This window comes from Rhinolophus sinicus, chromosome 16 (genome assembly GCF_057876585.1).
Source record: "Rhinolophus sinicus isolate RSI-liver-muscle chromosome 16, RSI-T2T, whole genome shotgun sequence".
Lineage (NCBI taxonomy): Eukaryota > Metazoa > Chordata > Mammalia > Chiroptera > Rhinolophidae > Rhinolophus > Rhinolophus sinicus.
Window position 1 is genome coordinate 27,100,388 of NC_142516.1, and position 24,436 is coordinate 27,124,823.

The 24,436-nt window shown below is 40.2% G+C and overlaps 1 protein-coding gene across 6 annotated transcripts in view; it reads right to left on the reverse strand.

Moving 5' to 3' along the window:
• PLPPR1 (phospholipid phosphatase related 1) overlaps positions 1 to 24,436 on the reverse strand; it is a 214,671-nt gene that overhangs the window by 84,915 nt on the left and 105,320 nt on the right. For 3 of the 6 annotated variants that reach the window (XM_019729244.3, XM_019729240.3, XM_074330772.2), the window contains one exon: positions 17,031 to 17,138. The exons of 1 other annotated variant lie outside the window; for it this stretch is intronic. In XM_019729244.3, coding sequence (XP_019584803.1) covers positions 17,031 to 17,093 — 63 coding nt within the window. In that variant the 5' untranslated portion in view covers positions 17,094 to 17,138. Of the gene's footprint in view, positions 1 to 17,030; positions 17,139 to 17,451; positions 17,556 to 24,436 lie in introns of those variants that run through there. 2 more of the 6 variants (XM_019729241.3, XM_019729242.3) reach the window with 2 other exon arrangements.

The following is a 24,436-nucleotide window of genomic DNA, read 5'->3' on the forward strand; positions in this document are numbered from 1 at the left end:
ACCCTAAACAGAGAGATTGACAAGGAGCAGATGTTTCATCATTCCACAGTTACCTTAAAGGTTCGTCCTGTCTATAACATGTCCCTTCTGCAATACCTATACAGCACACATGTCTGCTAGACAGGAAAAACTCACAGAGGAAAAAAGTCTGCCTCCGTGAATACTATAAACCTCATGCCTTAGTTTATTTGTTTCGTTTCAGAGAAAGTTTTGTGAAGGAAAGAGAGTAAAGATGCTGTAAATGGGACACAGAATACTAGAGCACTCAAACTTTTGTGTCAGAATCACCTGTAGTGCTTGTTATAACACTGAGTATGCACCTCTAGACTTCCTTATTCATTATATCTAAAATGGAAGTTGTGAATTTGCATTCATAACAAGTTCCAATGTCCTGCTGATGCTACACGTGGGAGATCACCCTTTGAGAACCACAGGTCTCGTTCTTTCACTTTATTAGTTTCTGAACTCTCTGAGGACAGGCGTCTTTTGTTGGCGAAGGCTCTCACAGGTGTGCTCAATAAATGATTGTTAATGAGTAAATGAGGAAATGAAGGCACAGAGAGACAAAATGGCATGCCCAAGTTGGGTGTTTCTCGTTTTTAGCCTGGCCTAAAGGGAACCCAATAACGACGGTGATAGTGGCCAGAGAGATCCATCACTGAAAATGACCAAAGCACCAAATTACAGTTAGCAACTAATTAGAATTTGTGTGAATCTTTTAGAAAACCATTAAAAGGATTTACAAGAAATTTTCTATATCCTTTTTCTGACTGCTGTGGAAAAAGTACTTAATAGAATTACCTTTACAAATGTATTAATTTATTCTATTCTGAGGATATTATATTCAGTGATTTGGCAAAACTAATCTGAACTAATAACAGACACATATTTGCTGAGGCTAAGCAAATTTACCAGTAGGGAGACTTTTAGCCATTTGGAACAAATGAAGGTTGAGGTATAAAGATTAAAGAATATCTGTAGTGTCCAGAAGAGGTGAGTGTTTACAAAGAGAGCAGCACAGATTGACTAAAATGCAAAGCTAAAGTGCATGTTCACAAAGAAAACTACCACAAGGGAGTGGAAAGCTCGCTGACACCACTACCAAGAAATTTTCAACCCCTGACAAATGCTCAGGTTCAAGAGATGGTCTCCGTGTGTCTGTCTCCGAAGGATACATAAGCAAGAACCACACCTCCTCAGAGCCCTTGATGCTCTCCAGTGGAGTCAAGCAAACAGTGACTGCCTACTCACTTCCATCCTGTCAATGAAATATGTATCCAGCGTGTACTGTCCCTTTAAAAATCCTAAATCTAGTCACAGACTGGAGTTGAAATCTTGCAGCCTACAGGGTCCAATATAAGTGAGTGTAATTGAAATAACACACAAGATGACAGGTAATAATGGGACCTGGTTAACCAAGAATTCTACATTCTTTTTAAAGGAAAAGCTGTGTAATGCATGTACTCATGTGGGGTCTCAGCTCCCGCTCCCCACATAAGAACACAGGACACAGTGAGGCCAAAAAGGAACACCCACGGAGCCATAGGTAGGGGAGTCACTATAGTCTCACTGGTGGCTGGGTTAGACACACAGGAAGCAGGAGCCACAATATCCACAACCTGCCGTCCACTTCTTTCTGCCAACAAACCTCGCTGGCTGTAAGCCACCATGCTAACTGCAATCCGCGCTTGCTAGCTCAGCCACCATCTTCTTGCTAGCCCCCATTTTCTGTTAGCATAGCCACAGCAGTTATATTAGTGGCCAACGGCTCAATTAGCCACAACTGATGGCCTTCTAATCACAGTTGATGGCCATTTACTACCTGAGTGAGCACCTTTCCACATGAGGCTGAGAGCCTGGAAACTGCACTCCTGGCTCTGTCTCCACAAGCTGCATCTAAGCTCTAGGAGATTGTTGCATTATGGGACGTTATCCTTATGTTACCAGACCTTCCAATTTTTCAAGAGGTATCAAAACTTGGATTTTCATGTAGTTTTTTGACTGTTAAAATAGTGTGTGATCCAAACAAAATATGTTTGTAAGTAGGACAGGGCCACCTGCTTTCCATTTTGGACTTCTCCTTTCACTCTAGTCCTCACTGTTTTCCTATCTTATTATTTAATTCTGGGTATGTATTCTGTTTCCCCCTTGAAGAGTACTACTTCTGTTTTCAAACTTTCTCATAGGCTCAGAATTCTTCCCCCCTAATTCCTGAAGGACAAGCCAGGCAGATCATGGTTCCATCAGGAATTCTTTGATCATTTCATATGCTGAGATACAGTTCATTAGTGATGAAAATGACATTGGTGATGAGTTGGGGGTGGGGGAAAGGCAATGTCACATAGCTTGGGGATGACTTAAGGGGTAGAAGTTTGGGTTCTATTTCCCAAGCTTTCCCCTCACCCTCCATCATTCCACCTCAGGTTCCTGGTATAATATAATGTTCTGAAAATGCATGCAGGCTTCAAGAAAGAGAGCATTCTGCCCAATTATTCAGAGTATGAAGATTGTGAAAATACAGCTGTAGAAAACCATAGTGTTGAAAAAAAAAATCAAAGAATTAGAGGGTATGAAGACAACTCTGCTTAATTTTCCCAGTCCAAGTACAATTAAAAATAGAGGGCAGCCTTTGTAATAATCCTACAGGTTACTGTGGCTCGTGCTTCTAGTTCATTCTCTAGCTCATTCTCCTTCATTTCCTGTAAGAGGAACAAGTGAGAGGAAGGGAAGGGGGCTGGCTATTTAGATTTTTCTTAAGGGTTTATTTATTCACTAAACCAATATGTGTTATCTTACATTGTTATATATGAAGCTGATAGTCTATTGAGAGAGACACACAAAGAAAACAAGAAAATTAAGATAATTGCAGGTTGTAAAAAGTGTAATCTGGCAAAAAATCAAGATAATGCAAATAATCACAGAGGAAAATCTCTTAGCACACACATATTTGTTGCATGTCCATAATCCTGAACTGGGGGAGAAAGGGGTAGGTGATGTTCATTTTTGGAGGGATTCCAGTGGGGAGGGGCTATGTTTACTCTAAGTCCCGGGCAGGTAATGGAGGGGTTGCTCTGGTGGTCTACTCTTCGCCCGTACAGGGGATGCCAAACCCTAACGTTTTATACACCTAGTGATGCTTGGACCCTCTTCTGCCCTGGTGGGTTCATGGAGCAGCTCTGAGTTCTTGGAGGAAAGAGTAACCCCAGGTATTGGTGGTAGTTACAGGGAAAAATATTAATATAATTAGCCCACGTGTGGTTAGAAAAGTGACAGTTTAGCAGGAAAATCTGGGTGTCGTAAGTGGGAGCTTGAATCAATGTTCATTTTCAATGCCTTTCACGAAGACAATCTGTTGGGGAAGAATCCAGGTTTAAAGCTACCCTTTTCCCATCCCCGCTTTGCCCCTCTGCTGTGGAGCAAGAGGGCCTTGGACAAAAGTGTGGCACAAAAAGGTACCTAAGCAAAGAGCAGAGAGCACAGACTCGGGGAGAAAGCTCAGGCCGCAGAATGGAGCAAACAGAGTCTCAGATTAATATGGCAAAGCTGTGAGTATTTTAGTAAGCATCCTCAGATACCATTCCTTGGGAATGAAAGGTAAGGACTTAGATGAGGACTGTACTCAAAAGTGAACTTCCAGAAAATGATTCCTCTCTACACACTACTTAACCACGTCAGTCACAAGACAAACCAAGATATCATTCTCTTTCTCAAATTCCTTTCCCTGTTCTGATCCTACATGGAAAACAAATAGTCTCATTTGTAAGTAGGGGAGGAAATCATTTATTTTCAGGGGAAAAAGAATCATTTGAAAGGGACGTGTTCTGAATGCCATAAAACTTATTCTCATTTTGGGAGTAAAAATAACTACAGAATAAGTAGACACATACACATCTTACAGAAATAGATACGTATTTGCACACATGTGTAAGACAGCAGTTTTTCTCCCCGTCCCTACTTGATCCACATAACAGATATTATACAAGTCCTATTGCTTCATTTCATAGGAAAATCATGTTTGAAGCTGGAAGAAACCTCAGTATTCAGTCTGTAAATTTTACAGAGCAGTAGGATAAGGCTGAGAAGGTTCAAAGTGATTTCTGTGAGGCCACGTGATTGCAAGGTCACATAAGAAGGAGGACGAAAACCTATATTCCCTGACGGCTAGCCCCGTAGTATTTCCGAAGGACCATGAAGTCTCCCCTCTCCCAAAGGCTCTACTGAGATCCCACATAACTTGGTTTAAAAAAGCACAAAAAGTACTTTCATGGCTCTGTAACACAGCCTAGGTATGGAAGATATACCAAAAGTGTGATGGAGTTAGAAGAAAAACATTCCTGCTGCTGCTTTCAGGGACGCCGCTGCCCCAAGTCATTCAGTCCTGACAAAGTCGATACTGTTGAAAACACATATCTGCAGGAGGTGAGTAAAAATCAATTTCAGGTCTTAGGATCGTGGGCAAAACAGCTCTTGGCAAATTCCATTCAATTCTGTGCAGTAAGAGCTTATTGGTCAGTACAGCAGAGGCGGCCAGGGCCCTGTCCACAGTCCTTGGTATTCGCTGTTTCCTTACAAAGCTCCTCCCTGCCTGAGGGCTTTCTGAGTTGCAGGAGTATGTCGGCTACATGCAGGGCTGGCCACAGCGCCCAGGAATCAGCGCCATTGGAGGAAACCTCAAACAGCAATGCAGCCACCATATGACAAACTCTTCAGCTTCCTCACCTCTGAGTTGGGATAACTGAGGCATATTCTAGGCAGCCTCCAGGAAGTCTCCAGCGTGCACTGAGCCCCCGTTGTCCAGATGGGACCCTGCTCTTCCACACCCCTATGTGTGCCTCATTCCTTTTCCATTTCCCTGCTCTCCACAGGTACTTTCTGGGATTACCATCAAGATCAATTACTTCCACTCAAAGCTTTGTTTCCATGTCTGTTTCTGGAGGAATCCAACCTAAGACAAGCATAGACTCTGTACAAATCACTTTTTTTTTTCTTTTTTTTAAAGATTTTACTGGGGAAGGAGAACAGGACTTTATTGGGGAACAGTGTGTACTTCCAGGCCTTTTTTCCAAGTCAAGTTGTTGTCCTTTCAATCTTAGTTGTGGAGGGTGCTGTTCAGCTTCAAGGTGTTGTCCTTTCAGTCTTAGTTGTGGAGGGCGCAGCTCAGCTCCAGGTCCAGTTGCCGTTTCTAGTTGCAGGGGGCACAGCCCACCATCCCTTGTGGGAATTGAACCGAAAACCTTGTGGTTGAGAGGGTGCATTCCAACCAACTGAGCCATGCGGGAGCTCAGTGGCAGCTCAGCTTAAGGTGCCGTGTTCAATTTTAGTTGCAGGGGGTGCTGCCCACCATCCCTTGCGGGAGTCGAGGAATTGAACTGGCAACCTTGTGGTTGAGAGCCCATGCTCCAACCAACTGAGCCATCTGGGAGGCAGCTCAGCTCAAGGTGCTGTGTTCAATCTTAGTTGCAGGGGGCAGAGCCCACCATCCCTTGCGGGACTCGAGGAGTTGAACCGGCAACCTTGTGGTTGAGAGCCCACTGGCCCATGTGGAAATCGAACCGGCAGCCTTTGGAGTTAGGAGCATGAAGCTCTAACCGCCTGAGCCACCGGGCCGGCCCCCAAATCACTTTTTTTTGTAATAGGTACCAAGAGATATAAAGATGAGAAAGATATTGTCCCAGTCTTCAAAAGGCTGAGGGAGGGATTAAGACTTCTACATACCTAACCACACAGGTAAGACAAGAGAAAACACAGTACTTTAGGAGGATACTAGGGACATGTACAAGAAAAATATGTGCACTTATGAAGGAGTCTCACAATGAAAAGAGAAATTTGCCATTAAGAACTCAGCATGAGATTCTCTACAGCAGGAAGGAGTCAAATAGGCAAAGTAGTAACATTACACACATCAAATGAACAACCAAGGTCCTGATTTCACCTGGAAATCAGGCGTCACATGTCAGAGAATTTGTCACTGCTTATGCAATGCAAGCTTGAATGATCGATACAAATGGAAAAATTTCATACAACCCAGGCTTGTTTGTGAGGGGCAAGGTCGGCACACAAACCCCCAAACTGGTTGTACAAGTTTAATTGGCTATTTTGCATCTTATGTTTGAAGAACATCAAAACCATCTCTTTGCATTCAGTTCCGTCAAAATAGTCTAATTTCTGTGGAAAGCAAACAAACAGTGAAAGTGTGAGTGTCATTAGGTTGACACATCAGCAATTTGAGCTTTCACTTGAGCTAGAGGCCATGCCAAAGTCAGTCAGACGTTTGCGATTTGCAGGCTTCGGCTACCCAGAGTCTTATAAATCACTCTCCTTTAGCTCAAGACAGGTTACTGAATAAAAAAGACAGAACAGAGCAAGTTGAATGAACATATAATGCAAGAAACCCGTGGGCATCCTTGAGCTGATAAAATGCTGGCTTTTTCATGGTATGGTGGTTCTAGTTGGTTCGTCTTCAGAGCTAATGATTAGAGAGCATCTACCTGCCACATGCTGGGACCTCAAAAACTCTATTTATTCCTCAAAACAACCTAGTAAAGCAGGTATTATTATTATTATTTTTACCCTTTTACAAATGAGAAAATTAACACTTGGAGATGCTCAGTGGCTTGCTGAAGGTCATACAGCTCTTTGGTCAGACCCTCAAATCCAAACTTTCCCCAAAATACCACACTGTCTTCCTTCAGAGCTGAAAAGAAAGTACGCCAATAGTTCAGCTTCAAAAGGTCCTGTCTTAGGAGATGCCAAAGATGAATTTGAACAAATGTCAGCTGAGAGAACTTATATTTTAGTAACAGAGTTGAAGTTCTTATTTGGCCAAATAACTTATAGTTCTAGAGAAAATGAGTCTTTAAAATGCCTTCTCTTTTTGGCTAAGCAGTCTTTTGTCTGCTATCAAAAGAAAGTAAATTCCGAAGTTATCTAAATTCCATGTATACAGAAAATTAATATTTACCTCCAGAGACTCTGGAGATTTTCTCAAGGAAAAGTTGTAGGATTTAATATTAAGTGCTTAGGATACTTTGGGAAGGATGCTGAACACATCAGATTTCATAGAAGACTCACATGGAAATGATAGCAGACAACATACAAAATCAAATTACCTAAATTAACTCAATTTCAATTAGGCTGATTTAACAACATTTCCTTAATCAAATCTCTTTCTGAAAAGTTGTTAGCCTTCCATTCTTCAAACCTTATCGCCTAATTCAGTTGGGATAATGTTGTTTTACTCTGTATATATTCTCTGCCTAAGTTTGGGTTCCCCCCAAAGTGGACCTTGTGACAATGATGTGAGTGAAAGTAGTTTGTGAAGTGATTCCAGGAAGCAGGTGAGGGAGTGGGGAAGGGAGGAAGGTCAATAAAGCTACAATGATGACTAGGTGATCGTCACAGGCAACTGGCAGTCTACGTTGCTGGGGACCTCTCAGCACTGATATCAAACTCCCTTGGAAATGGTCTCATGGAGGAGTGAGGAAGCTGCATCATCACCTCTTCCTCGCTGGCCGAGGGTAACTGGGGATAACTCCCCAGCAAATCATAGCCTTCTCAGTGTTAGGCCTACCATATTTCTACAGACAGAATGGTCTCAGGATCAGGCAAAGGGCAGAGAAACCAGTATGTGTGTTTAGGGCTGTTTGTAAGACCCTTTGGGATGCATCAAGGGGAAATGGATAGAGCACGGCCAGCATCTGTTAACGAGGTCTATTTGTAGATCTTTCCACAATGAGCTGCTTTATTGATTTAGTTTTCAAACTTTGTTGAACATAAGAATGACCTGAAAAACTTACAAACAATGCTTATCTCTAGCTTTCCTCCCCACCATGTTGATTAAGATCACTGGTTGGGTTCAAGAATCAAAATTTCAACAAGCCCCCCAATCATCCCAAAGCCAAGTCTCCAGGTCACAGTGTGAAATGACTGTGCTAATGAAGCTAAAGACCATGAATTCATTCCCTTGTGGGCAGACCAGCATCTCAGAGAAGAATCTCTCACTTGGCCATAGATGGACCTTACTTTTCTATGTCTTATCTTTTCAAATATAAGCTATTGTTCATAAAGAGAATATAATGAGTGTGTGTGGGAGGGTTAGCACTTTGCAGGTCTAATTCCAGAAAAGCACTTTAAACATAGGTACATCCAAGTGATCATGTGTCATGAGTAAAATTATCAGATACCCGTATGCTAGAGTGGCCATTCTTTTCCAATACATGGTGTGAAGAGTAAGAGTGAACTTATGGGGAAAATAGGAGAGAAGAGTTGACATTGGGATAGAAAATGAAATCATTGTACCTATATATATGAGTCAGGAATCTCAGGACAAAAACTATCTTCAAGACTTGGCTACAAGGAACCAGCATATAAACCACTGTAAGTTTGTGAAGCATCCAAGCTAGACCAACTTTTGAGATTTGTCTTTGTCGAAGTTTTCATAGCTATGATAAAGGGTGACATGGTATTTTCTTTTTTTTTTTTTTTGACATGGTATTTTCTAAAAGCAATTTGCTATGCTCAGTTTTTCAATAATGTAGAGTTCCTTTCATATTTTTCTTGTTCACTGTGTATTAGGGAGTGTGGGCAATGGGGGCCCTAGAGGCACGACACTTGTCCTTCTCTAAGAAGGATATTCTGCAATCTGGGGAGAGGTGGTATCTATAATAAATAGTGAAAATCTGAGCTCATGTCGCCTCTCCTTGGCTTCAGGTTCTCATCACCATCTCTCTTTGCCATTTCTTATCACCAGGTAAGGTACAAACTTAAAATACCCAGGACTATTCTGGTTTCCCAAAGCCCTTAGGACAAATTGCTTAACATGGCCTGCAAGGTTCTTCATGATCTGGCCTCTGTGTGTCTCACCAGTCTCCTCTGTCACTATTCCCTATTTTATCCTCTAATCTCCAGGTTTGTGAAAACACTCGCAGCAATTCAAATTCTTAGTATCTTCTTAAGTAGAGAGAAACTCCTGCGACCCATGCCAAGCTGTCTCCTCCTCCTGGAGCTCTCCTCCCGGGAGCCTCTCCTTCACTGGAGTAGCATCTCACTAGTCTTCAGGTATTGGTTTAAATGCAACTTCCCCTGGGATGCTTCCCTGACCCCTTTGGAAAGAGGAGTCAGAGCTGTTAATGGGATCTTTGTAGGCCTTGGGCTCTCCTACTCTTGAAGGCTCCCCCTCATATACAAGTTAAGCATATGAAGATATACCATCTTGTACATTATGTAATTGTTTCTGCTGCAAAGATTTTGAAATAATTTTTACTATTCTGCTTTTGAAGTTATGTGGCTATGAACAACATTTAATTTGCTATTGATTATTACAGGGTTAAGAGTTACAGATTTGGTTGCAAATACAATTAATAGTGATCTTAGAAAAGTCACTTAACCTCTCTGAATCTCAGGTATCTGAAAGAGAAGGCATTTGCATAGGTGACCTAAGGCCCTGTTTAGTACCAAGAGTCTCTCTGCTTTTATCATTAACTGTAGGGAGGGATGTTTCTGGTGGTGATAGCTCTCTGGGGGTGGGGTGGGGTCTAGATTCTTTACTCCACTGATCTAAATAATGGCAGATTGTAGAAAGGGAAATCCACATGTCAACATTTCTGTATGTTTAATTCTGGCCTCTGAAAATACCAAAAAAGACTTGTACACACTATGTTAGTTCTCCACTGGAGAAAGTTTACTTCTTCAGTGTATCTATGAGACCAACCATTATCCCTACATAATGCAGTGGAAGGAACATAAGATTTGAACTTATGTTTGTGTGGTTTTCAGTATAACTGTACCTCAGTTCCTTCATCTGAAATTAAAAAGTAAAGACAAATTCCTATTGCACAGAGTCAATATTATCCTACTGATGTTTTTCAGTACTCCAGTTATATAATAGAATACCACACAAATGTTAAATATGGTGAATTTAATGGTATAATACCATTATTTTGGGATTTAAAAATTCTGAGATCTGAATAACTTATATCTTAAAGTGTGTGCAGAGAGTTATGTATTTCATTAAAATGTTGACAGAGGCAAAGGTGCTTTCTCTCTGACCTCAGCTCTGCCTTATTCAAAATCCTTTCATAATATTTTATAGTTATGATCATTACCATTTTTAGAAAACAGGAAGAGGGTGTGGTAGGGGGATTACAGGTAATGGGGCCTGGAAGGTTGCCAGGCCCAACTTCAAGTACTTCCCTTGGAATCCAACCACCTGAGCTCCTCCACAGCCATTATTTTCTCCTCTTCTGATCCTTTGTCCTCCAGCATCAGATCCATTTTCTTAGTCCTAACTTCTCTTTTTTCCTAATAATTTATTTGAAGTGGGACCTTGATCCTAAAACAATCAACTTGGAGAGACTCAGTGCTGAAGAACAGAGGAGCTCGCTCACTCAGTTGGAAGAGCATCTGAGGATAAGGATAAAGGGTAATGGCAGCCATAGCTCATTTAAAAAATCAACACTGGTATTTTGATGCTATGAGAAATAGATACCTAAATATTGGTATTGTCTTTTTGCCCCAGTATTGCAAACACTAGTGAAAATTAACAAAAAATGGGAAAGTACTTTACAATTTGAATTTATCACTACAATTTAGAAGACCCACAAATTTTTCATCGCTTTGTTTGAAATCTTATCAATAGCACCTCAATATGGTATATTCTAAAAACACTGTCTCCCTAAGCCCAGCAATGTTGTATATCTGGGGACTAAACTGCCAATGTCTCTCCCTAAGTGTCAGGGTTTTGGGGTGTGTGTGTGTGTGCGCGTGTGTGTGTGTGTGTGTGTGTGTGTGTGTGTTTGGTTTGTTCGTTTTGTTGTTATCTGTTTTATATTGGGTAAGAGCTGTTATTTTCAGTTAACACTTATTAAGCACTTATTATTTGCCAATGACTTTCAGGTACATTACCCCATTTATTTCTTAAAAATACCCATGAGGAAGTTGTTTTTATTTCCATTTTACAGATGAAGCAACTGAGGTCCAAAGAAGTTACTCAAGTTTACAGCAGCAATAAATGGCAGACTGAAACCCAGTACTTTTGACATCATTTTCTCATTCTACTATGAGAAAATATATATGAGGATAAGGTTTTTGATACTTTCTCCTTGGCAAGAACCAGCTGAGTTAAAAAAAATTAAATGAGAAAAAGTTCTCAGTGTGACAAATATAAAAATCTAAGACAATAACAATCTAAGTCTCAGGAACAAGGTATCCTGAGCTGCTAAACCTAAGCACCTGCAAGTAAAGGTCAGAAATCAAGGCCAAGACTCATTCTTTTTTTAAAAACTTGAGGCAAACAAAATGAGAGAAGCACTGAAAGGGCACTCAGTTTCCACAAATGGTAATGTGAAATTTCTTAACTTCTGGCCCCAGAGAAAAACACTCTGAATCATCAAGTTCTTGTAGAACTTCATGAGATTATTTATCTTCAGGCTAGGATTTATAACAATCACCTGGTAGGTTCAATCTGAGAAAAATGAGTTGTCAAAAACAGGCAATAAAAATTGCAGGTACAAGCAACCTTCAAAATGATAAAACTGTCACATCTGTACATATCAAACAACAATTGCATTCATTATGTCCAAACTCCTGGCACTTAATATCGTCTGCCAAGGAAGCTAAGCTCCATTTAGAGTTTTGCTGTTAGCACAGATATATTTGAAAGAGACTTGACTGAGTTATTCATGAGTTTATAGAGAATGCAGTGAAATCATCTCGAGAGGACTCTTATCGGCATCTGGGAAGATTTGTCAAAGGGATATCTCAGTCCTAAGCATTTTGGAAAAATACATTTGGTATTGATTGTGGGGGTATCAGAGACCGCAAACAGCTCATATTTTTAGGGGCAAAATGATACTTCGATCACCAAATTGAGTGTTTTCCCCCAGGGAAATGCTCCCTTTATAGGTCCTCAAGTATGAGAGAGATTGCTTAAATGACAGAGAAAAGGAGAAAGGGGAAAGCAGGGAGAGAGGGAGTGGGGATCAGAAATATATCGTGAGAGAAAGGGAGAGAGGGAGGGAAGAGAAAGGGGGACAATGGATGAAAAACACAGAGAGCGTATTTGATTACTTAGATCACTATTTTTATTTTTTAGCTATTTTATTGTAAGTTCCTTTATCCTCACCCACAATTAATATTTTTGAGTTCAAAGAGCAGAAATGAGAAAGTAGATGTCCTCATGTTCATTGAAAAATTATTAATTTTCTACGCCTTTCCCTACACCTTCTGACTTCTCTAGCTTTTGTCTACTTGAGCATTTGCTATTTTTCACTCACTCCAATAGAATCATATCAGTGAAGAGCTGAAAGCTGTTGGTCAGAAATATTGTTGTGGAACAACCTGGAATTTTAGTGATTCTGGATCTCTTTCTCAGTAGGGATAGAAAAGTTCATATTCTGGTCTTTAAAAATCACTATTCTCTTGCCAAGGGCTTTCTGTTTAAGAGGCTCTGGCCAGCACGGTCCATTTATTGGTTAACTGACACTGGGAGATGGACAAAAAAGATGCTTTTCTGAATACTACCTAACATTCAAGGGCTTCATTTCTGGAACCACCTGAGTTGCTCATTACGAATCATACCTCTCAATCCATTCTGCTGTCCTCCACTGTTAATTCCCTCCCGTTCAGCCCATTATTGTCTATAGGTACTCTCTTAAATCTACAAATTTTGCTTTCATCAGTGTCATTTCCACTTCTTATTTTGGTTTGTAACATTCAAGGATTACCCTGAGCAATGCTCTCCTGACTTGTTATCACTGTGAGACCTTTTATGTATACAGCATGTGGCTTTGTCAACTTCTCTACCACTGTTTCAACCTTCTGGCTTGGTCCCAAGCAGGTTCCTACTTTGTCAACAACTGTGAATTGAGAAGGGTAGTTGGCATTTATTTTCCTCATCAACTGCCAGAAATAAAACATCCCCAGTCAAAAACTGTGCTCACATAGTTAAAATCACCAAGAAAGAAGCATGTCCGAACTCCACTGTGGGCACTATGTATTTCTCATTCCCACCCTCCGTCGTCCACACACATTACATTCATGGCCCAACAAGCCCAACTCTACGAAAAACTTGGTGAGATCCAAGTTACAGAAGCCTACTTAGTATGTACAGTTTGCAAGAGAGGCAAAACACAATGCCTGGGGAGAAAAAAACAGATACTGAATAACTGTGTGCTGAATGAATGAGTGCATTCACAGAACAAAGATGGCATGAAAGCATTCCACTGCAGACATCTACAAAAAATGGTAAGCCTTTTTTCATTCTTTTTATTTAATTGATAGGTAATCAAAAAGGGTACTGAAATAAGAGTAGTAATTGAATAAACAGACGAGACAGTGAACCTAGATGGAAGTAGAAAAAAGGGCATATGTCAATATCAGTGAGAGAATTTGGGCTTTAATGTCCATGATGATAGGACATGAGGACTTGAGTTGGAACTGAGACTCCAGTGTAAAAGGCAGAATTCCTGAAAGCTCGCTTTGCACTTAAGAGAAAGAGTGTTCTATATAAATCCACCACTGACATAGGAAGACTACAAGGAAGTGAACTTGGACTGATTATATTTTGGGAATGTGCAAGTTTGACTTATGGATATAGAAGTCTAAGCCTAAAAGAAACATGCATGCAAAATCCCCCCAAAACTCGAGGCTCACATGAATCCTACAGAAGAAGCAAGCTCTGCTAAAAATAAGCTAAAAATAAATGAGGAAATAATCCACCACGAGCTAGAGACAGCCGAAACAACATTCAGGAGGATGAGAATATCAACAATTTCAGGTAACAGAATAATCTGAAAGAACATGAAAGAAAAACTGGGAGCATAAAACACTATAAAAAACAGGCAGATTTTAAAAAATGTACATAGAACTTCTAGACATAAAAAAAGAAAGTGGGTTAATAGGTATTGAATATAGAAAGTTTGAGAAGATCCAACATATCAAATAGATGTTGCAGGAAAAAGAGAATAGATAGAATGAAAGAGAGAATATCTGAAGAGGTGATGGCTGAGCATTTTATAGAATTGGTGCAAACATGACTTTTCATATTCAATATTCTAAACAAGTCCTAGCCAGTACAAATTCATATTTAGACACATTATCCTGTAACTGCAGGGCACCAAAGAAAAAAAGGAAAATGTAAAAGGGAGTGAAAAAGTATATTACCTATTAAGAACAATAGTAAGAGAGGAGTTTTCACAGCAACAATAAGGTCTGGGGGAGTAGGCAGGGGAAAGGAATAACACTGTGATAATTCTGAGGGTGGAAAATAAATTCTTCAATCTGGAATTCAGTGCCAAGCTAGATCACCATTTCAGACTAATTGTAATATAAAGACACCTTCAGATAAATATTAAGAATGTTTACGATTTACTAGACCCTTGCTGAAAAAACTACTGAAGGACAAATTTCATGAGAAAATTAAACCTTGAAGGAAGAAGACTAAAAGGAGCAATGGTGAATGAAAAAACGGATAAATATGTGGATAAATTCAAAGAAGCTATGACTGAAAAAATTAAGTGAAAATTTTAAGTAATACATAAAAATTAAGAATGACATCCAAGATCTCAAAGTGACCTACAGACATTGATTGTTTAAGAGAAGCACAGAGCTAATGATTAAATATATGAACTTAAAAAATTGAGGTTAAAATTTAAGAGTAAACTTTTAAAGAATAGAAATAGAACCTATAATTTACAACATAAAGGAGGGGTTAAAACAGTTTAAGTAATCTAATCTAGAAGACAGAATAGAAAAATAAAAAAAAATTTGAAGAACATATGGCAAAATTTTAACATTTGATCTTGATGGGGGGTATAGGGATGTCTGTTGTATTATTTTCTGTTTGAATTCTTTCATTATTAAAAAACAATATGAAAAGATATTCATTGATCAAATTGATATTTTAACCAATTCATTTTTGACCATTTTCTGATATCGCTGTTATATCAGAATGCCTGGAATAATGTAGATAATAAGTGTTTGATGAATGAAATACATGAGACTCATGAGAGCCCCTTTGAGATTCACCTTCACCCTTCTCAATTTCTACTTAATTCCACTTCCTTTTTTTTCTTTATCCTGCTTGTTCCTGAATAATGGATGTATCTTAAATTCCCATGCAAAACAAGAATGACAAGACAGCAAAAAAAAGAATCAACTCTCTTTCCTCTCCCAGATTTTAGACTTACATTGATGTTTGTATCACGTTAAGGCACAGAACGACTGATTTATGTCCCTCGTTGCCTGCTCTACCAGTCAAGCTCATCATTCACACATTAGCGAGCTGAAAATCTTCACACATACACCTTCCAGCAATAAATTAAACCTCTTACTTTGAGGTTTGGTTCCTGTTTGATTTTTAAGAAAATGTAAAATAACATTGCTACTGGTGGGATAAAGATGATGACAGATGACTCATTCCCCAATTTCCCCTAGCTCACTTTCAAGTTCTATTTTACTTAAAACAAAAGAGAGTTTTAACACTGAAAAGCAATGCTATAGCCTTCTACCCTTTTCCTCATTAGCAGCAAGAGAAAGGACTCCTTTTTCTTCATTACAATTTCAATATGAACAATAATAATGAGAACCCACAATATACATAATGCATAGGTATTGTCTGAATGGAGTTACCCTTGGCCTTGTACAGCAGGTTAAAGGAAGAGTATTAAGAATATGTGTTTATGGTCAGAGATGAGTTCTTCATTGACCTTTCAGAGATTTAGCTTAGCCTGAGTCTATGTGTACCTTGACATATAGTAACACTTCTATCCCAACCTAATCTTCTATTTCCACCTGATTCTGCAATACAAACAGGTTCACAAATATCACCAGAAAGTAAATTTGTTCCTATAAACTACCAAGAGATGTCTATAAGATGAAACTCAAGATCAGTCAAACACATGTATATTTGGCTCAAAATCAGAATGCTCAAAATGATCCAACTGACTATACAGACAGCTAAAGTTATTTCAAGAGGTAGAAGATAAAAATACTTGTTGCATTGATTCATAGGATGTATTTAAACAACATACGTACTGCAAGTACCTTCTGCTAATGTAAGTAGCGGTTAACCCAACTGTCTGTTTTCACATGGGTAATTAAATGCATCAACATCCATGTTCCTATCACACTCAGCTAAAAAGATCCCACAACCCTAGAACATGCTACAGCTGACGCTTGGGATGTAGAAGCTACTCAGGCAGTTACCCAGAAAGGAAACTCAGGCACTCGCTTTTCAGCTTTTTATGTTACCATATTTTTAACCTGACCTTTAGGATAAAAACAACAACACATTAGATGCCCTATCTCTTGAGAAGGCAGAAGTAGTATCACCTCTGGCAAATCAAAATCTGATTTTGAGATAACCTGGAGGGTATTTTTGTTTGTTTTTTGGTTTTTGTATCACATGATTCAAAATTTCTAAAAATTCCCATGTCTTTGTCTCTTCTATAGCAAAAATATAGAGAGGGAGGTACAACGGGGAAGGTGCATGAAGTTTAAACAAAAAGATGCTGGAGAAACTGTTTGCTGGTACAAACTTGGTGCAACTCAATAAAATCATTCATGACCAAAAGAAACTGCACATTATACAAGCTCTCAATACCACACTGAAGAAAAATACCCACTGGAGATCGTCAACTCCACGGCAAAAGACCATCAACTATTATCACCTGTAAACTGCCTGGTTTATTGAATTCCCGAGACATGATATTGATTTGTAAAAAACCAACTTAATTAAAATCCTGCCCTCATAATTGACAATATACTGAAGTCACCACTGAAAATAAAAGAAATATAATAAAACACAATTTTTTTGTACCCCATAGATGAAGTTTATAAACCTTCTTGTTGTATGGCTTCCTGTTCAAGAAACACTTTGTATAATTTATTAATTCTTTGTCATGTTTGTGCTATGAAAATTTAATGATCAATTATAAGATTAAATAATTTTACAAAATAACCCGTTTTCAGCATAAAAACTGCCACTATTATTCCAATTTGTCCATAAAGGTTAAAAAAACACACACACATACCTCAACAAATATAAAACACGGGATGATGGAATAACTTCGCTGAGTGTTGTTTCCTACAGCCATTTCTTACACCATGTAGCAAGGCTGCAGCGTCTAAAATTGTCCAGGCTGAAACAGAAATAGGTAGCATGGTGTAAGAACCATATGTTTAGCAGTCCTTTGGGTATTTACATAAAAATATCAGCTACCCTATAGGCTGTATCCAAACAATGCAAAATAGTGATCTACAGCACAGTCAAGTCAAACGAATAACCATTCCAGGGAAAAGAAAATAATACATACTAGCCATGAACAGTCTTACAGTCAAAATGACCGATAGGGAGGCTTTGTGCAGCTAGCTATAGTCAACAGAATTCTAACTACCCAGTACTGCATAGTAACCCAGCAGAATGCCCTCACACCATGAAACAGTTTGTCCTACGGAATATTTGTTATTGTCCATACTGCATGGATCTCCTCTTTCTGTGCCCGATCCTCCTGGTTTACAACTTAGGGACTTGTTTGTTTCTGCCCTTGCCTCTCTCTTTAGAGCTGCCATCTAGTACTGAGGCACTCATCCCTGTCTTCTTTCCGTGTGACCACTCTTTGCCCTGGTTTCCCGTAACTACACAGCTATTAACTACTTTGGATTAATACATCACTGATCTCTCCCTGGGTTCCTTCAGCCCTGTGTGCGCGTGCATGTGTGTGCATGTGCATGCAAGGGGGAGGGAGGTAGGGAGGCAGGGAGGGAGGGAGGGAGGGAGGGAGAGAGAGAGAGAGAGAGAGAGAGAGAGAGAGAGAGACAAAACACTGGTGCCATAACACATTCTCTTAACTTACAAGAAAGGAGTAGCTGGGCAACAGAGTTTTTTTTTTTTTAACTATTTGTTAGAACATCTTTGTCTATTTTGAACTGAAAATATTTCATTAGGAGATCAGTTCATTTGGGTTCATCTTTAAAAACAAACAACCAAAAAAAAAAAAAAAAAAACAAAACCAAAAAACAACAGAGATTTTAGACTTTTACTAAACTTCCAAGGCCACATAAAAAGAATTTTCCATTACACCTTTTATTCTCTATCCAAAGAAACACTTAATATGTTTCAGGTATCTGCCCTGAATGGTTATTCTTTTTCGTTTGTTCTTTTTCTGTGTCTTCCTTCCCAGTTGTTCTTATGGACTGTGCTATGAAGAGTGACACAAGATGACTAGGACATATGAATAGCCAACTGCGCTTTTCTTAAAGGTCATGAATTATTGTTAATATTTTAAACTGAATTATATCTTTAAGGCCTTCCTTATCTTGTCCCAAGTACATTTCCTTTCCTTTTGGAGATACCACCTTCTCACTTGTTGATTAAAACTCTCTCTGATCAAATTTAACATTATGTGTGATATTACGTCCACACCAATCACAGGGTTATACTCAACATTGTTGAATGTTTAGTTACATCTACCCAGGAGATGCCCATAGCAACAACCCCCCTTCCCTGTGCTGTGGTAACTAAAAATGTCTCCAGACATTGCCAGTCATCCACTTTAAGGGGGAAGAGGCATAGGGAGTGGAGATGGCCCCTCATGGAGAACTCCTAATTCGGGAGGACAGAAAACAGAGCCCCTAGGACATGAGAAATTTTGAGCTGGTGAAGAACTTGCTTTATCTGGGATAAGGTTTTGCCAAAGGCATATGAAGTATTCCTTTTCTTGATTGGAAAAATCTGGAAGTTATTGAAGTGCCTCACTGACATTTGGGGAAATGAAGGGCATCTCAAGCTCAGAGACCATGACTGGGGTGATGATAGTAAAGCTCCTGCAAGTGGTAGTTACTACCAGTCTAAATTCCCAAGGAAAGCAGGGCTGTTTCATCATTAGGTATTATATAGGCCCAATTCCGAGGGCCTGTGAGCTATTTAAGAGCCTATGAAAATATAAGAAGGGAACAAAAAGGCACCCAAATTATGCAAAGCCAAATTAATAAATATATGAATATATGCCTAGAAATGTACAATTCTCACAACTTCACTAATTAATAATTTAGTGTTCATAACAATTTAATTCATTTAAAAATGATTTGAAAGTACACTTTTCTAAATTCTAAAAATCCCTTTGCAGAGAAACTATGAGTATAAATTTTAAATTAGTGACTCAGAAAAATAACTTCAAGAAAAAAGTTCTAAATTTTCATTTTGCCACAAAATAAAAATTGACTGTCAGATTACTCTTTATGTGTTTATCATCATATGAAACGGGCCCTCAAAAAAATGAGTGTCAAAAACGATTTTAAACTTAAAACAACCTTGGAGGGATATTTGCTTTCAGCCAAGACAAAATACCTGACTGGATTTCATGCCTGACATGACTAAAACATGCAGACAAAATAATTGAGACCATGGTGTTTAAGACACAGGACGTGAGGCAATAAAGAGCAGTGATCCTTGAAAGAGGGGAACCAAAGAAGGAAGCCCTGGGATTGCCTGAGTTTACACTAATAGGGGGAGCCCAGAAAATTGGCTGGTGGTCTCCCTGAGTTGAGCAGATAAAGCTGGGAATGTAAGGAGGCCTAAAAAATGGGAGGTCTCAAGACAGAGCACCAGAGAGGAGAAAGCTGCACAGACAGCTGGGTTGCTGTGCAGAGGCTCCCCCGGACTGTTCAGCAAAGTACTGACAAGCATGGGAGGAAACGACCAGGGAGACGCCATCCAAAAGGATTGGATTAGAGTGAATACCTGGCAGGGCTCACACAGGGCCAAGAGTACTTTCTGTTCCCCACAACCATGAAAAGACTCCTAACTTACTAAGTAGACATAGAGGATTTCACTTGGGTTCATTAATAGCTCTGGTATGAAAATATTCCCCATCCAACAACCACATGGCACTGAAAAGTTTCTTATATTGTTTTTTTTCCCTTTAATTTGTCTAATACAGAATGCTGACTATTTATTGAGATTCTGGGCCTGCGAGCAGTGTGCTTTTCCCTGGTGTAGGGGATCTGGGAAGCAAGGATGTGACACCACAATCCATGACTCAGGTTTTCTCAAAGGCATCTCTGACATGCGTTTTACAACACTCAAAGTGGTGAAACTTTCTAGAAGTGCCTCAGAATTAGGTTGGTGTAAGATGCACACGAGATGATGTCTAGAAAGAGGAAAGATAGGGCTTATTAAAAGGTAAGAAACAATGAGTTGTGAGAGTTACATTTTTTTATGTAAAATAAAATATCTTAGAAACAATATATTATGTTTTAGTCATAATCCCCAAATCCATCTCAGCTTTAACACATGTTAAATGGGCTTTAACTTCCTTGTTGGCGCTGAGCTACCCCTCACTGTTCTGGATCATTTCTATTCAGTACATGATCTCTAACCAGTATCACAATTTGCATTTAATTTCCCAAAGCTGGAAACCCTTTTTTTTTTTTTTTTTTAAAGCAACAAAGACTATCAGAGATAGGAACAAATTAAATGGGATTGCAGATGAGTGCAAAACAGATTTCCTCATAAGATGGTGTGGGATTTAAGAAGGCGCTACTGAGGCTTTCAAGAGAAACCTGTTATTTTCGAGATGCTTTTCAAATGTTATACAGAGTGACAGTGTGAGGACCCATATATAATAGGGGTGGCATTAGCACTCCCTTTTTCCTCCCCTACACAGCGTCTCACAGCTAGATCCATGGTCCAGCCCTTGAACCAGCACAGACTAAGGCTGCACTAAGGATACAAAGCACACAAGACCCACAACCCAAGGAAATCCAGAATCGAGTCAAATCTTTATAAAATACACAGGATTCAGGGACCCTGTGAGGATACCCGGGCCCCCACGTTGTTCTTGAGTGGCTTTGTAGACCCAGAGATCATTCCTGGTTCCCTCAGGACTCCCATATTATACTAGCCTGGGTCCTGATGATGAGTCAGTAGCTTTGTCCCTACAGTTAATTCTTATGAATAACTCTTCTAGCACCTCGGTCTCTCTCCAGCCCTGCTTTCCTGTCTGGACCTCAGGCAGTGACTAGGATTCAGCTCTCCCATTTACCTATGGGAATCTTTTGAACTTACAAGTATGTCTGGCTCACACTTCAGCCCTAACCTTGAATGGACAGTATGCAAGGGAGCCATGGCCTCCTGCCACCAAAGTTATTACTTGACGTCTAGGGTCCCTGCTGCTGGGCCTCTCAGAACTGAGGCAGAAGGTCACCTGGCTAATGGCTGCGCTTGCAATAACTTTCGACTCTGTTGAACCTCTCCAGTTCCATTTTGCAACAATCTCCACCCCATGCCCACCCCCAACCTTTCTGTACTCCAGCCACTCAGTTTCTGCAACTTGCCAAGCTCTTTCTCACCTCTAGGCCCTCTAACATATTGCCTCATAGAGCACTCTTCCCTCTTCCATATTTGCCTAGCAAATGTCTGTCCTCCAGATCTAGTTAAACACCATTTTCAATGGGACAGTTTCCTTAACTGCCCTGACTGGTTCAGATCTCTCTATCATACTTTCATCATCCTCCTTCATAGTATTTATCATAAAATTATTTCATATCTGTTCCTTTTCTAGACTGCCAGTCAGCTTTGCTCCATGTGGCCAGGGCCATGTTTGTCTTGCTTGGCACTGTAACACTAGCACCTTGCACAGTGCCCATCACATAGTAGGTACACAATTGTTGACAGTAACAATGTGCCTAAGTTGCTCAGCTCCATCATTTGATTTCACAATTGCCCTGACTCAGTTCCTTAGATCCTGACCCAGTCCGAATCTAGCTCTTGGTTCAGTCCTCCTAGATTTTGCATGAACTCAACAATAGGGTCCTATGTAGGTGTTGAGTCAGTCCCTTCTGCTTGCTGCCACGAGCTAAGACCCACTATACCTTGGACCCAAAGAACAATGAAAAAGAAACTGTTTAGAAGACCTAGTAATCAAAATGCAAACCAGGGCTGATTTCAAAATGTAAAAATGAAACTATTTCACTGAATTATACCTCTGGGTCTTCTTGATGGTTGAAAAAAAAAAAATTGCTTTAGATTGCTGCTTTAAAAGGTATGTGCCTTAATCAAATATACTGAGGGGCTCAAAGATGTGGCTGACTCCAAGCTCAGCACGTGGCCTGAAGCAGTTGGAAAGAAGCAGAGGACGTGTTGCTGACTGAACAGCTGGTGGGAAGGGGTACCCTGTACCATCTTATGGGCCACTACCAGGAGAACTGTTAATAGGAAAACACAATGTCCGTCCGAGCAGGGTGTTGCCCTATTTTCTTTTAAAATTGTTGACATGGCATAAGCCTGATTTTCCACCAGGGGGGAGAAAACATAGCTGGAAAAAGTAGCATGGCCCAAAGAGCTCTTCTTAATTATAAAGGAGTTAATGTTGCCTTCAATAAAACCAAAGGCTGGAAGGAAATGAAGTTTTGATGCTCGGTTAAACTGCAACCTTGAAGCCCTGGAGCAAGAACACACGCGGACACAGAGACAGGGACACAGGGACCCACACATACATATGCACCTCAGAAGGGCACAGACATCAGGGAAGTTCCAGGAAAAGTTGGGCCCAGCTTACAGTCTGGGGAGAAAACAGGCAGAGAATATGTTGTGCTTGCTCTCGGTTGAAGAGCAGTGAATGTGATTCTTAAACATACGCATTTGTGTTCTCTTGCATCTGGCTCTGGTGTTCACATTTCAACAGTGATTGCAGATATCAGCAACAAACTTCACAATGACGTTGTCATGACCTGTGTTGTAGGACAGAGGAGATTAAAGGTGAAGAATTCTCTTCATTTCCTTTGGCTTACAGAATGTCCGACGGGTAGTGGTAGGTGACTACTGGCGTAGGGAGACTTGGTAGGGACCACTATGATTTACGTGAGAAGTAATTAGAACCACGTAGGAGCTGACTTCAATCCAGATTTTGTATTTTTGAGACAAGCAGGGAGGAGAGGTAAATAGGAGCCCCTATTTGAGTCTGGGCCTCTCTGAAGTGGCCTAGGAAGGGAATTTATCTTATTAAGGTGAGAGGGACGAGAGTTCTTTTTAAGACTTCCCAGTCATTGGTTCCTCTACATTTCCCTTTGAATTCTCTTCTGGTCCTCGTCTCCAGGGCCACAGTGGTTCTAATGATTCAAGGGATGGGATCACTAATTAAGCGGAGAGAGAAAAAGCAAAAGATCAATCCAGGGTGAGAAATTGGCTGGAGAAGAGAGGAAATACCCCTCGAGAGTGAAAATCTAGAGAAAAGGTACAGGGAAGTCCTTTAGGGGGTGTTGGTTCCAGGATATTAGACAGCCCTTTATGGTCTGGCCTGCAGGGATATATGTCACAAGCTGTTCTGAGCAGCGGGGAGGCTATGATACTGCTGTTCTGCCAAGCAAGGCTGCATTTTCCCATTTAAAGCTAAGCTGCTCAGAAGCCAAGTGGTTTGTTTTTCAGAAGAGACGATAGGAAAAGAGATAGATAGATGATAGATAGATAGATAGATAGATAGATAGATAGATAGATAGGCAGACCGAGATCATGAGTTGAGATAGCAAATCTATCCTCATGTCAACTCTCTGGAACAGAGTCGTTTTGCTTTTGTCATTAGATCCTCAGTCGTAGGGCGCCCTCAGAAATCACTGCCGGGAAGTCCCTGTGCCCTCATGACAGGTTAATTAATTAGCTCTGTTGGGCCCTGTTGGGGTCTCACAGGAGACAGGAAAAAGAAGTGAGAGAAATTCCCTTTCACCGTGAGAGACGTCAGAGGACTCAGGCAACATTGGCAGAAGTCTCAGTGGCCGGCACTCTGCGCAGTCAGGGAGACTGCATATATTCTATGAATGAAGCAACCTGAGAATTTTGAATGAGTGCAATAATAATGACAAAAGGGCCCACTCGTCTCTTTGATCAACATGTCCTGAGGGCTTACTATTCCATGCCAGGCTTTACACAAGGTTATAGCTTGACCTTTCACATATACTACTTCTTGAGTTTATTAGCATATAGTATGGAGATGTGCCGACCATTCTTTTCAATGTTGCAACCTGCGTCCCTCATCTAGCATTCCTGATCCTTCTTACCCTTTATCTACTTTCTCTTTTATCTCTACCACTGGTTGTTTAACATACCGTATCGCTTAGTATATTATCATTCTGCAGATGCCAGAATGTAAGTTTCACTACTCCTTGCCTATTTTGTTCACCAATTATATCATGAGTGTATCTTGGAAAGATAACATTAAACAAATAATTAAAAGTGAGAGAAAAAAGCAATGTCTCTCTGAGACGGGTAATGGGGTTACCCTATAAACAGTCTAGGGAGCCAGGAAAGTCTCCCCTGAAGAAGTGATCTTTGGGTGCACAGGAGTTAAGAGGGTGGGTGTGAACCATATTTGGGAAGTTCCTGAAAGGAGAGGCCACATGGCCACAACATGAACAGCACAGGCAAGGGGACGTGATAAAGCTAGAC